This window comes from Engraulis encrasicolus, chromosome 22 (genome assembly GCF_034702125.1).
Source record: "Engraulis encrasicolus isolate BLACKSEA-1 chromosome 22, IST_EnEncr_1.0, whole genome shotgun sequence".
Classification (NCBI taxonomy): Eukaryota; Metazoa; Chordata; class Actinopteri; order Clupeiformes; family Engraulidae; genus Engraulis; species Engraulis encrasicolus.
Window position 1 is genome coordinate 46445592 of NC_085878.1, and position 14696 is coordinate 46460287.

The window sequence follows — 14696 nt, forward strand, 5'->3', positions numbered from 1 at the left end:
TTGCAAATATAATTTCTAAGATTCCTTTACAAAATATGTCATCTTTCATGTGAAGCTGCATAACATTACAATTATATAGGGGGGGCGGATAAAACTGCCTCAAGAGCCTAAATGGCCCTCGACACATAGGGCAGGGGTGGGGAATCTAAGAGATAACCAGTTATATTGACATTCAAAGGCATTATCACCTTAACATCACAGATGTGGGCATTATACAACTTGGCTTTCACAGAATTCATAAGATTAGTTAATTAGCTAATGATTAGCTATTACCTATAATAATTGCCAAATTATCACCTTCATATAAACAATGGCAGCCATTAAACCGCCATCTGAAACCCCCTACCTCCTCTCCTTAGACCCAGAGCAACTGACCCCTTTATCCTCCTCTGTTGCTATACCTAATTACACCCTCCACTTGATGTGTGTGGCGGTTGGCTGCATTAAATGGAATAGTTGACTTTTGTGTGAAAATGTTATGTCCTTATTACTTATGAGAGAGATGAAATATTCTACAGAAACACCCTTTGCATTATAACAGAATAACTTTATTTCATAAAAGGAAGCATTATGGACGAGGAAAAAACACATTTCTAAAAGGCAAGGACAATGCACTACAATTTCAGGGAATACATACGTGTAACACTATAGCTTTTGGGAATACATACTTGTATATGCAGAGAATAAAGCTACATATGTATGTGGTAATTCAGAGAGATTGCGTTCCTACCTGTGTATGTACAGTATATACAGGTATAAGCCACTTGTACAGCAAGTCTTGTTCAGGAATAGCACAGTTCTTGTACATTGGCCAGGGTCATAGCAGCAAATGTTTGGCCTTATGCACAATCAGCTTCAGTGGACATTGGCATTATTGGTGGACCATGTGGATTTTCTGGTGTCTCTTCAGATGATGTTTATCTGCAAAGCCCTTTCCACATGCAGTACACTGGTAAGGCCTTTCCCCAGTGTGGACGCTCTGATGCCTCTTGAGATGTCCATTACTTACAAAGCCCTTTCCACATGTAGTACACTGGAAAGGCCTTTCCCCAGTGTGACTTCTTTGGTGGCTTAGTAACTCACTTGCAAAATATAAGCATTTTCCACAGGTGGGACACTGGTAAAGCTTTTCTGCATGTACTTGATGGATATGACTCTTTAAAGATGTTAGATCAGTAAATGCCTTTCCACATGTGCTGCACTTGTGTGACCTTTCCTCACTGTGAATTGCCTGATGAGTTTTTAAACTACTTTTCTTTGTAAAGCCTTTTCCACAAGTTGTGCATTGGTAAAGGTTTTCTCCAGTATGGATTCCCTCGTGGCTTGTAACAGCAGATTGACATTTAAACCCTTTCCCACACATTCTACAGTTAAATGGCCTCTCCCCAGAATGAACTCTCTGATGACGGACTAAAGCAGATCCGTGTGCAAAGGTCTTCCCACATGTAGTACACGGGTATGGCTTTTCTCCAGTGTGTGTTCTCTGGTGGCAAACAAGTGCATCTCTCAATGCAAAGTCCTTTCCACATGTAGAACAATGGTATGGCTTCACTCCACTGTGTGTTCTCTGGTGGTAAATAAGTTTAGTTCTCAGTGTGAAGTCCTTTCCACATGTAGAACAGTGGTAAGGCTTTTCTCCAGTATGGATTCTTTGGTGACTCTTCAAAGTTCCCTGATCGGCAAATGCCTTTCCACAAGTGGTACACTGATGAGGCTTTACCCCAGTATGAACTTTCTGGTGACGTGTTAAAATACTTTTAACGATAAAAGCTGCACCACACATGTTGCACTGGTATGGCTTTTCCCCTGTGTGGATTCTCTGATGAATTGACAGACAGGCTTTTGTTGAGTAGGTCTTTCCACAAATGGTACACAGGTTTGGCTCGTCAGCCGTATCAGTTGTTTGGTATTCATCTAAATTAAGAATAATAAAAAATCAGAGGTACAAACAGATGAGCTTCAGGTTCATAACAGAAGAACAACAGATTGTATTATGAATTCAATAACAACACTGGACAGATTTTATTTTACATAAGAGTGTATGGTTCACATTCATATACAGTAACAGATAATTAGGACTGGGTACCGAAATTCGGTGCTTTGATGGAACCGAAAGGAGGGCGAAGGTTCTACTTGGCACTGAAATGTGCCTTGTCTGTCGGTTCTACATATCGGTTCCCAGATGTTCATCACGTCAGTTATCATGACGCATTTTAAACCCCGGAAAGACGTTAACGCAGTCAGAAGCAGTCGCTTATTTATAGCAAAAAATCTGGCAACATTAATAGTGATCACATTCGGGCTTGCAGAGACTGCTGGCAGGCTACAACCCCCTTTTAAACAGGTGGTTACAGTGGTGCTCATATGTTTACATACCCCAGCAGAATAAACGCTTTCTCTGCGATTTCTCACAAAATATGAAGGATTACACAAAACCTTTTTTTTCACTCATGGCTAGTGACTGGCTTAAGATATTTATTAGCAATATTCTGTGTTTACTCTTTCAAAAGCATGATCACAACCCAAACTACCCAAATGACCCTATTCAAAAGTTTACATACCCTAGTTTCTGATGCTGAATATGGCCCTGTTTAACATCAGGGACCGCTCTAAATTGTTTGTGGTAGTTGTGGATAAGGCTCTTAATGTTCTCAGATGACAAAACAGCACATTCTTCCAGGCAGAATGGTTGTTTCCTATAATATCTTTGGGTGTCTTGCTGGAACCTCACATTTGAGGTTTCCCCTGAGTGGCTCAATGATGTTGAGATCAGGAGAGTGAGATGGTCGCTCAAAAACCTTCATTTTATTCTTTCTGAAGCTAATGACGGGTTGATTTGGCTTTCTGTGTCGAAATATTGTCATGTTGGCACTGTTGGAATTTCAATTCAGAAATGCAATATGAGGAGTTTGGTTGGAATCAAGCCAATGGGCAAGGGAATCATTGCATTGCAATGATCATTGCAAGGGAAATTGTTCAGGAGGCATAGGACAACCAAAAAATAACTTCAGATGAAATATAGGACAACATGAAAAAATGTTTTAAACTGTACAGGAAAGAGGCACTTGAGGAAAGATGGGCTGTTGGGGGTTGCCAGGAGAAAGCCATTACCACAAAAATGCAAACATGTTATTTTGCATATGATACACCAAATAGCACAGTGAGAAGCATCAAAATGCCTGTGACAAAGTCATTTGGAAAAATGAGATCAATATGGAACTTTTTTAGGCCACTATTAACAGTACCATTTGGAGAACAGTCAATGGAGCCTATGATGAAAGTTACACCATCCCTTCTGTGGAACATGGTTATGAACCACTGATGTCATGGGGACATTTGAGTTACAAATGCACTGCACTTTTGGTCCATACTCACAGAATGATGAATACATTGCCCTGTGAAATATACTGGAGGAAACTTGACACTCATCAGCCTTGAAGCTGGTCCATTGTTTGGACATGCCAACATGACAATATTTCAGCACAGAAAGCCAAATCAACCCGTCATTAGCCTCAGAAAGAATAAAATTAAGTTTTTGAGCGACCGTCTCACTCTCCTGATCTCAACATCATTCAGCCACTCAGAGGAAACCTCAAATGTGAGGTTCCAGCAAGACACCCAAAGATATTATAGGAAACAACCATTCTGCCTGGAAGAATGTGCTGTTTTGTCAACTGAGAACATTAAGAGCCTTATCCACAACTACCACAAACAATTTAGAGCGGTCCCTGATGTTAAACAGGGCCATATTCAGCATCAGAAACTAGGGTATGTAAACTTTTGAACAGGGTCATTTGGGTAGTTTGGGTTGTGATCATGCTTTTGAAAGAGAAAACACAGAATATTGCTAAGAAATATCTTAAGCTAGTCACTAGCAATGAGTGAAAAAAAAGGTTTTGTGTAATCCTTCATATTTTGTGAGAAATCGCAAAGAAAGCGTTTATTCTGCTGGGGTATGTAAACACATGAGCACAACTGTAAATCATCTGTGGATAATAACGCTGCTGTTACGAGAGAAACTATCAGCCCATCTTTAATTTGTGTAGGCTTACTGAGAAGAGAAGAGTAGCCTATTTCCAGCATTTGTAGACGGCAAAGAATTAAAACTTAGTCTTCGACACAGCCACTGCGAGCCAAGAAACAGCAAGACAAGGTGTGCAAACGAAGCATTGCATGGTTATGACGCAGATGGTTACATCGGTGTGTGAGGAAAAGTTAAGGTCCACAACACTATTTGAAAAATTGAATGGCACGTTTCGGACTCATGTTTGGTCCACCACCTGTGCTACTGATGTGCGTGCATTCTCTGACATTTTGGATTACACCTTGAATCATAACAAAGTTTCGACTTCATCTCAATAAAAAAAGAACTCACACCAGCAGCTTCAGGTGAGCTCAGTCACTTTTGGCCGTAAGATCTGTTTTGGGAGGATATTCCGCCACGGCTCACAGATTTACTTTTGCTTGATATAATTATGGACAGCGCAAAAAACTGATTTTTGTGACATTCTGACATTCTTGGAAGAAATATATAATCGTAATAGTGTGCGCCCAGTGCTTTACTGCGTGTGCGTAACACGCTTCCATTGTTTAATAAAACCTTTTGCATTCAGCATACCTGTCAACTGTGAGACGGCAAAATCCTCTGATTTTAAGCCCCAGATTTGGATTTTTCAACAGGCCAAATCCTGACAGTCAACGGAACAGCAGTGACAGGTCACCATGCTTTTCCGTTTAAGACTGATCATCCGAGCGCGAGGCCAAAATCCCTTCGCAGCGCATGTTTTAAAAGGAGCGTTTAGGCTTCAGCGTAAAAAAAGAAATATGATTTCATCCTTGTTGTTTTCTCGCTCAAATTGTCAGGGGCCGATGCAAAACTGCATGCTGGTTCAGTTTGTGATGAGGTAAATTCGTACGATTCACTACTGTGTGTGTTTACCATGAACATTGTTTGTATGAACTGACGCTGCGATGCGAAGAGAAGGCATACCCACGCCTAGGTCCGGAGCTCGAGAATGAGAGCTTTGATTTTTAAGGAACTTGAATTGTTGGAGGTATCTGGCATAAATTGTACTGGCTTGATAAGCAAGACCCTCTAGCTGTTGCAGAGCCCTATAAGCCTACGGCTCTGCGCTCGTGGGGGGTGTGGCAGGCTCGTCAGGGTCTGACAGCCGTGGGGATTATGGACCAACGCTTTTGACCTAGCGAACTACTGATTTTTTTAGTGGAGATTTCGTCTTGCTAGCAATAATTATGCCTATACGACTGTTGTCATACGTGTAAATGGACAAAGCCATGTGAAAAGTTACAGCTGTTTTACAATTATATTGTAGCAGGGCGAATTGTTATTGCAATGCAGCTGACTTGTTTTGCCGTGTCCCTCCCGTGCCGTGAAGGGGAACGAATGGGATAGAACAGTTATTTGAGGAGAATGAAACAAAGCATATTTCACATATTTATTACTGACTCTTGTTCTAGCTACCAGTTCTGTGAGGCAGAGATTCAGACTGCACAGTATTCTGATTTCTCATGTAGCTTCCCATCGCTGGAAACATCTTTCACTGGAGACAAAGATGTGCAGCACGAAATGGATAGGGTTGGGTTAAGATTGTAGATCATAGTTCTGGATTTTAAACAACTTTTGAACTTCATGGAGACTTCAACCGGATAATGAGGGAGGCTCGTGGTCGGTTATGATTTTTTAAAATGTTCATCATCCCGAGTGTTCATAAAATAGGAACCGAAAATAGAACCGTCAGGAACCGGCATCGAAACAAAGTTTCTGGAACCGGAACCGAAAATTTCTGATCGATACTCAGCCCTACGATGATAATGGTTCACATGTGCATACCTGTCAACCATCCCTAATTTCACGGGAACTCCCTAATTCTGACTTATTTCCCGCTGTCTTCACGATTTGGTATTTTCCCTACAATACATCCCTATTTTTCACTTTTTCAAAAAACAGCGTCAGTTAAGAAATTATCCCCACGGCCCTGTCAATTAGCATGACGAGCCACACCCCCTCTCCTTATTCCACCAGCTACGAAGAGAATAGAAGTAGAGAATGTCTTGCTTAGTAAGCTACCTGCCAGTAGATTTTATGCCAGATGCCACCAAGAATTCAAGTTAGGGATCGGCCGCCGATATAGGCCAAACATGCGTATCGGGATCGGATAGGCAAGCACGAAAAGTGTGGTTGTTCTTAAACTCCGGTCCGCATTTTCTAGCACACCTTCAGCTCTCGTCAGCACACACGTGGGAGCAACTGCCTCAGCTCTCATTCGGCTCTCACACGCGCAGGCAGCTTAAGTTTTTCAGTCTGTGGTTTCAAAGAGCTGTAAACTGTCCTACGTAAGTGTCCGTGAACAGTCCAGACACACAGAATTGCGTGCTTCATGCCACTCTGCCTGCGTTTCAGATGGCATTTCAACAAGCGCTAATTTTTGGCTACAAACACTGAAAGTTCAGATTTCACATGCTTCTCTCCGAGGCACCGCTTTCCTCTCATCCCCCAATGTTTGTTTGTTGCCCAGCCACTACCGCTCCCTTTCTGTCCCACGACGTGTGTGTGCGTGTGTGAGAGTGTGTGTTTTAATACGGACAATGCCGTCTTGCTAAGACGCTAAGCAGATGTTAAATTAAGGATGTGCTAATTCACATGGAGGAGCAAAAGCATACGGTAGAAAATGGTATTGTTAAATGTTATTGTGTCCACTGACCTGAGTAAATAAATATTAAGGTAACCTACTCGACAGTGGTTGTGTCCGAATTAGTTTATGGATTATTTTAGCTATTTATCTAATTCCATTTTGATTCATTTGTAGCAGTTGTTTAGTTGTGATTGTTGTTTATTGGCATTAATCTAGGCTGTATTAGGCTACCTATGGCACAATGATGGAGGGTCTTAAGCTACTTTGGGCATATGAGAGGGCCTCCAGTAGCCTAGGTATGCCTACTCTGTGTCTTGGAATTTTCTTTACTTTTTTTGTCTATGTTAAATGTAAACTCGTCCTGAATTGTCAACATGCCGGCAGCCTACAAAAAAAATCCACCTTTGCATGGAAAACAGATGAATACATCAACTGCTTGAATAAGCATTCACTTACAGTTTAGAATATTATTTGCACTGATGGATTTTCAATGGTTTCCTTCGAAACGGTTCAAGAGTAGAGCACTGGTGGCGTTTTTGTTTGTGTAGTTAATTGACTATTATTTTGCCTAATTTGTATTTAACAGGTTTCTCAGTACAAACCATTGTGTATTACTCAAATTCACCTAATTCAGCTGGCTAGTTGTTATCAAGAGTAAACCCCTTTTCAACATGAGTGTGACAAGAAAGTAAGTAGGCTAAATAACTTTCAATTTAAATACTCCGATAGGCCGGTATTGGTATCGGCTCGGAAGTGAAATAAAATATCGGTATCGGATCGGAAGTGCAAAAACATGGATCGGGACATCTCTAATTCAAGTTCCTTGAAAATATGAGCTCTCACCCTCGAGCTCCGTAGGCGTGTGTGTGCCCACTCTTTGCCTCGCATAAACAGTCTGTTCATACAACGCTGTTCATATGGAAAACTCAAGCCTCGGACATAGCCGGCGATGAGTAAAAGCCGAGTAGGTCATTGCCTGTGCGGAAAATGAGGAAAGAGTTGCATAATGGTGCCCTCCGATGCATAATTTTTTTATGAAGTCGACAAAATTGACAACGCATGGTGACAGCATGACTTGTCCTGACCACTAAGGGTGGGCGATATATACCGTCTGCGAAATTATCGTAAATGTTGTTTTGACGATGAGTAATTTTGCAATATCGAGATATTTTTATGAAGTCGCTAAAATCAACAAAAGCGCTGTGACAGGACTCATTCAGACAGCGACGACAGCCAAGCCTTTCAGCCAATAGTAATGTTGTTGTGAACTGGAGAATAAATCTGTGAACCAATGAGCAGACAGTGCTGAGGGGGGCGGGCTGCAGCGTTTGCCAGACAGGGAGAGACAGATTTCCCTCGACAGATTTCCCAGTGTCACTCGTGCACAGCGCTGCTGCTGCTGGGCAGTGGAGGAGAGTTGCTGTTATCCAAATGGTGGATTTACATGAGGAATTCAACCATTAAACCAGCCATTGCATGATGCTGAGGGCGTTTTGAAACTATGTGCTTTAATTAGCAGCCGTCTGTGATTATGGAAAGCCAAATAGTTAGGAAGATAAATAGCTTTGTCTCTGGTCTGAGAAATCGCTAGTTAGCATGCTAGTTAGCGAACTAGGCTAAGCAATGTTGTTCTCTACAACTATTAGTGGCTGTTACTCACTACTCAAACACCCACCTGCATGTATAGATGGCATAACTGCTTAGGTGGACAAGTACTGTTAAGTTAGACTGGCGCAGTGAGTTAAATCAGTGTTTCCCAACCTTTTTTGTCTTGCGTACCCCCTAAGCATCTTAGTTGTGCCATGGGTACCCCCTAATCAATTTTCTATATAATTTTCTCAGTCCTGATGTGGCTGCTCCATACATTTGTTATAATAATAACACTTTTCCAAGTACCCCCTGCAATGTGCTCGTGTACCCCTAGTGGTACACGTACCCCTGGTGGGGAAACAGTGAGTTAAATGACAATGTGTGAAATTCAACACGCAATTTGCAGCTGCCCTAGTTTCCTATCCATGCACTGTTTCCAGTCAGAAATGGCTGTCATCTAACAGAATCATAAGCAATACATTATACAACTATTTTTTATTTACATGGATATGTTTTCATGCCAAGTGATGAAGTATTACTTTACAGACCAGAGCATATGCATGTTATTAAATTCAAAAGCTCTTCAGCACAGCATTTCTCCCAACTCTGTCCCTCCCCAGTTACAACACAAACGCAGCACTACTACCTCCAGTGTAGAATTGAAATCAGTCTGGAATCATGCACAAATAATAGACGGCATAAATGTGTAGCTTTGTTATACTGCCATGCTTTGTGATGTAGCCTAGTGTAGACATGCCATCATTTATGCAGACCTCTTGGTAACATGCAGTTTAGGCTACATAGGCCTACAAATGTTCTGCTTTACTCACCCTGCCCTGCCAAATTCCCATACAGTACAATTCAAACACATTGATTCCCCCCCCCCTCCTGAAATAAGCCCTACTGGTTTTTGCAAGTGTTTTTGGAAATTATCGTCAAATTATCGTTATCGTGAAAATTCTAAAACTTAGAGATATTTTTTTTGCCAATATCGCCCACCCCTACTGACCACCCAGTCAAAAGTCTGGCTTTCAACCGTCTCTGGGTGGAGGATAAGACTGTGAACCAATTAACAGAGAGTGCTGCTGAGAGGGGGTTGGTTGCAGCGTTCGTGGAAAGAGGGTGTGAGTTGCTGAGGGTGTTTTGGAACCATCTGCAACAACTATTTGTGATTATGGAAAGCCTAGTTATGAGGCTGCTGTTTGGAATTTGAGGAAAAAATAGCTTTGATTCAGGTATGCTAAATCACTTGCTAACGCTAGCGAAATATGCCAAGCACTGTTATGAACTCCAGAACTACAGTAAGAGTAGCTGTTAGTACTCACTACTGACTACTCATTAACACCCACCTGCCTGTATGTATCATAATACTTGCTTAGGCCGTCAAGCGATGTTAAGTAAGACTGGTGCAATGTGTTAAATTATAATGTGAAATTCAACACAATTTTAGCTGCCATAGTTACTGTAGATCTCCTTCCATTCACTAGAATGGGTTACTTCGTTAGCTTGTTAGCTCTAAAAATACCCTGCATTATTTCCAGTCCAGAATGACAATCGTGCGACAGAACCAAACACAATAATACACAGCATGCTGATTGATGTAGTATTGCAGACCAGCGCATAGGCTATATATTATATTTTGCTTATTATGAAATTCAAAAGTGTTATGGCTCTTGATTGATTTGATTTGCTTTATTTTCTCTTCACACCGTCATTTGACCAACAGTTACATTTCATGAGAATGTATTACAGCATGTAGAGAAGGGTCCCGAAATGAAGCTAAGTATAAGATTATAAACTGGGGCCCAGTAGGACATTGGTTAAGTAAGCATTGTGATAAACAAAAGAAAAAAAGAAAAGAAAAGAAAAGAAAAGAAAAATAGAAAATAAGAAAATAAACAGGCATACAAGATGCAATGTAATTATTACAACCTGCGTTCAATCCCAAGCATAGTTTCATAGAAACTTACATTTTGCAGATTGTGGGAGACGAAAACCATCGGGCACAGCACTCACACATTTATAGATCACACAAGTTAGCATACAACACTTAAACATACTCACACACAAGCTTTCCCAAGCATACCACTTGGTTACATGATGCATTTTGGAGTTATGATGGAAAAGATCACCAAGCACACGCTCATGCAATTCATTCACATGCAAAGTTCATTGCACACCCACACAGGCGGTGGGGTACGCACGCACGCACGCACACGCACACACACACACACACACACACACACAGACACACACACACACACACACACACACACACACACACACACACACACACAACACACAACACACGCACAAGACCTGCCAACTATGGAAGATGAGGTTTTAGCTATAGGTTAGAACTAGATTTCTATGTAGACGTTTTTTGAAGTTGGAGATGGAGGGTATCATCTTCAGAGCTTCATCAAGTTTGTTCCAGATCTGAGGCCCTTTGCAGGCAATACTCATATACCTAAGTGCAAGCATACTTGCGATATTTGCCATGTATGAGTGTTTTATTTCGCGTGTGATGAGAATGCCGGGATGTAGTGATAGGAATGAGATTACATAGTATGAGGTTTCTCTTGTTAATGACTTGAAACATTAGACAGGCATTGTGGAAGTCAGTTAGTCTCAATAACTGAAAATGGTGGAGGGATGGAGAGTTTACCTCAGCCCAAGCCAGGGCCCTAATGACTTTCTTTTGCAAAGATAGGAGTTTTTTGAGATGACTAGAGAAGGTGTTGCCCCATATCACATTGCAGTAGTTGAGGTGAGGTTCAAATAGGGTTTTATATAGCGTTAGTAGGGAAGACAGAGGGAGAAAGTGTCTGACTCTGTAGAATAGACCAACATATTTAGATAGGCTAGTAGTGAGGTGATCAATATGCGATTTGAATGAGTCATCTATGAGGACCCCCAGGAAGTTTGTGGAATCCAGTCTTTACTTCTTCACCACTTAAGAGGATTTGACAGGCGTTGTTTTTTTCAACTGTTTGTTTAGAGTAAATAGCATGAAGTTTGTTTTCTTGACGTTGAGCGAAAGTTTATTGCATCTGAACCATGTATCTACTTGGTTTAGTTCAGAGTTGATAGTATCTTGTAATATTGTTGGATTTTTGTGTGATGCGAATAAATGTGTCATCAGCAAATATGATTTTGTGAAAAAAAGTGATTTAGTCAGGCTTACCATTACTCTTGTGTTCTGTCATGTAAAAGAATCCACGAGCAAGAGTTTTTTTTTTCAAAAGTTACTAGATCTGGTCATGTTTGAAAAGCATCTTGTGGAGAAACTGGATAAAATGTAGTTCGGGTGGGACTCCAACTCGCCTAGGGTCAGAACCGGCCCTGGTCTCAGAACAGTGAATTGTGCTCATCACAACCTGCACCATTACAAAGTTTTGAATGAGCCTTGAGCTAAGCGACAAAACAACAAGGAGAAACTCATATTTCATTGTTCTTTACGCTGTACATGCTGCTTTTAAAATGTGAGCTCTGGTGGGGATTTTGGACAAGACTGACCTCGCACACAGACATTTGTGAAAAGCGGAGCGCACCGTCCGATCTGTCACTGTCATCCATTTGACTCTCAGGATTTGGCCTATTGAAAATTTTGCAGAATTTTGGCTTAAGATTTGGGAATTTTCCAGTTTTTTGGTAGCTCAAAGTTGACAGCTATGCATATGTCATCAGAGTATTTCCTTAAAATGTAAAGCTTAACCCTTGTAAGGTGTTTGGGTCATTTTGACCCGTTTCCAGTTTTAAGCTTGAGAAAACAAGCCCCCCCTGCTGACCCCCCTGCATATTTCTATTACACAGGAGGTGTTCATTTTGACCTGCATTACTTTAGGGGGCTTATGTGACGGAGATCATCTTGCACCTGTTCATCCCCCTCGGGGCGCGAACGTGCAACCTCGTCAACTACATCGGTTCAGCAATGGGAGGCACAGTACGATACCGCTGGACTAAAGGACCAGTCCCCCAGCCCAATGGCATCAACACTGTAGGAGGCTTTGGGAGGGAGGTTTACTAACGTTTCACACCAACTCTGCTAGTTAGCCTCCGTTACACTCTCCCCCTTAAACCTCACTCCCATCCCGGGTCTAACAGCACCACTGTGACGGAGGTCATCTTGCACATGTTCGTCCCCCTCAGGGTGCGAACGTGCGACCTCGTCAACTACATCGGTTCAGCAAAGGGAGGCACAGTACAATACTGCTGGACTAAAGGACCATTCCCCCAGCCCAACGGCATCGACACTGTATGAGGCTTTGGGAGGGAGGTTTACTGCTAGTTAGCTTCCGTTACACTTACCTCAAAATGTTCTAAACTCTCTGATACAATAGTGATCACATGTTGAGTAGACAAGGCAGAAGGTGAATTATGTGGGGAAAGGAGTGCAGATATTTTTCGGTCCTTCAGTTGTGCTTTCAACGCGATAAGAGCACTGCTGGCTCAATCCGAGAGCTTGGACTAGTTAGCTCACTTTCTTCAAGGTCTCCTTATCTTTCTCTCTCTGTATCTCTCACTCTCAAAAACACATCTACTCAAAAATTCACAAGCATAATGAAGGGAACATGAGGGTTAAGTGAGCTATGATTTTTTTCCTTTTTAAAATAATCAAAATGACACGAACACCTTCTATGTAACAAAAACATGAACACCTTACAAGGGTGAAACATGAAGTTCAAACATTGTTTTGGTTATGTAACCTACCTGTAGAGGCCATGTCTCCGTTGTTTTTAAGATGAGCCTCTTCACCCCTTTTCATTTCAGTGTGACTTATGTGGTGTTCATCTGAGTGAATAAAAAGAAGAAATACAGTTGAATGTAACCTCATAACATCAAGCATTTACTACGTTTTGAATTTGATGACCAAAAAACAAACAGCTAAGAATGACAATATACTGTACATTTTTACACATGTGAAGTCTGAAGGTGGACAAATCTTCAAATGTTTTCCATGAAAAATAAATACAGTTGAATGGAACCCCATAACAGAAGAAGCACAGACTATACCATGAATTGAATCACCAAGAAAAAAAGAATGGCAATACATAGCTTTACATGAGTGTAGAGTAGAAGTCTGATGGTGTATGTTTTCCAACTACATCCCATGGAATGATCAATTCATGCAATTTCATGCAACAGTTTATTTTTTTGTTTGGAGATTAGAATAATAATAATAAACCCTTACCTCTAGAGACATCCATGTCTCCATTATACTTCATGGCATCAGATTCTTCTTCCATTTTCATTTCCATGGTTTCTTCTTTCAAGTAAGGTGCGTTAGGGCTGTTCTCCTTATGGGTTCTACAATACTCTTGCAGAAAATCTTCAAATTCTTCCTGTTCAATCACCTTCAAAGATGTTGCCATTTGAGATGGAACTGATGGTGGGATTGTAGAAGCCATATCAACATTACTTTTCCCCATAATGTTAGAGTCATCCTCTCCACTGATTTCATGAGATGTCCACATTTCTTCTTTGCAGGATGGTGTGCTAGTAACATTACCTCCTGAGGCTCTTTCCAAATGATATTCTTCAATGCTCTCCTTCATGGACATGGTGAATTGTAATTGATGTTTGTGGAGTTCCTTATTCATCCATGCCATAGTTTTCAAAGGAGTCTGTTGTCATCCGCAGGAGTACTGTTTGTAATCTTCTGTAGTTCTGAGCTGGTGTTTTCTTCTTCTTCCGTTGTGTTTTATGGAGGATTAAACAGCATTCAATTTAGTACTGCCACCTACAGGACTATAAATTCTCAAATTGATGACAGCAAAGAAAATGGAATCTTGTACAAGAACCACAACTAGCTGGTGTGGCCAGGAGTGGCACTGCAGCTATGTTATCACAGCCAAGTAAATAATGAATGGGTGCCAATGGGGCTGTACCCTTCTCATAGAACTATCTGCCCGTGTGATTTTTTCCCTGGAAACAATGGAGTCGCGTTCGATAGATATGAGTAAGTGAAAGCATTTGCCGACACGTTTGCATCTTGTCAAGTGTTACATTCGTGAAAATTACCCTTATTTCAACAATAGCAATGACATAACACGTGACAATCAACTTTACGGCACTACGCCATTTGTTTTGTAGTTTTAAGTCTGACTTCAGATGTCGATGTGTTTAAAGTTATGTTAGGATTGTTGCGGACACCTGTTATTTATTGCATTTAAGGTGGTGGAAAAGCGGCATGTGTACATGGGGTAAAGGAAATGACTGCGCTCATCCTTAAGAATTTGGGCACCTTCGATTAACATGTTGGACGGCGGTGGGGGGTTTTGAGGTGTGTGACCGTAGATGTCTCTGCTAGGATCAGTCAGAGTACGTCTCTCGTCAGCTCTGGTCGTGAATAGTCGCAAAGATTCCTCAGCCAGCAGGTATTAGCCGAATGCTAGCGTGTTGCAGGACAAAACTAACACGTCTTTGGGAGAACAAAGCCATGTCAGGAAC

General features: G+C 41.4%; 1 protein-coding gene across 3 annotated transcripts; it reads right to left on the reverse strand.

Moving 5' to 3' along the window:
• Positions 1-532: 532 nt before the first annotated feature.
• Positions 533-13900, reverse strand: LOC134438425 (zinc finger protein OZF-like). Of its 3 annotated transcripts, XM_063187999.1 has the most exons (4): positions 13756-13900; positions 13438-13629; positions 12957-13037; positions 533-1914 (listed from the first exon to the last, which is right to left on the reverse strand). In XM_063187999.1, the coding sequence occupies exons 1-4, from the start codon at positions 13853-13855 to the stop codon at positions 872-874; spliced, it is 1416 nt and encodes a 471-aa protein (XP_063044069.1). In that variant the 5' UTR covers positions 13856-13900; the 3' UTR covers positions 533-871. The 3 variants fall into 3 exon arrangements, with proteins under 3 accessions (XP_063044069.1, XP_063044070.1, XP_063044066.1); XM_063188000.1 differs by lacking the exon at positions 13438-13629; XM_063187996.1 differs by having other exon boundaries at positions 13438-13900.
• Positions 13901-14696: the final 796 nt, after the last annotated feature.

Excerpts from the sequence above, each read along its gene's own strand:
- LOC134438425 (XM_063187996.1), bottom strand. The coding sequence starts at position 13,855 with ATGGCATGGATGAATAAGGAACTCCACAAACATCAATTACAATTCACC. Across the intron at positions 13,038-13,437 it reads AGACATGGATGTCTCTAGAG|ATGAACACCACATAAGTCAC; the intron begins GTAAGGGTTTAT and ends TTATTCACTCAG. Across the intron at positions 1,915-12,956 it reads CGGAGACATGGCCTCTACAG|ATGAATACCAAACAACTGAT; the intron begins GTAGGTTACATA and ends TTCTTAATTTAG.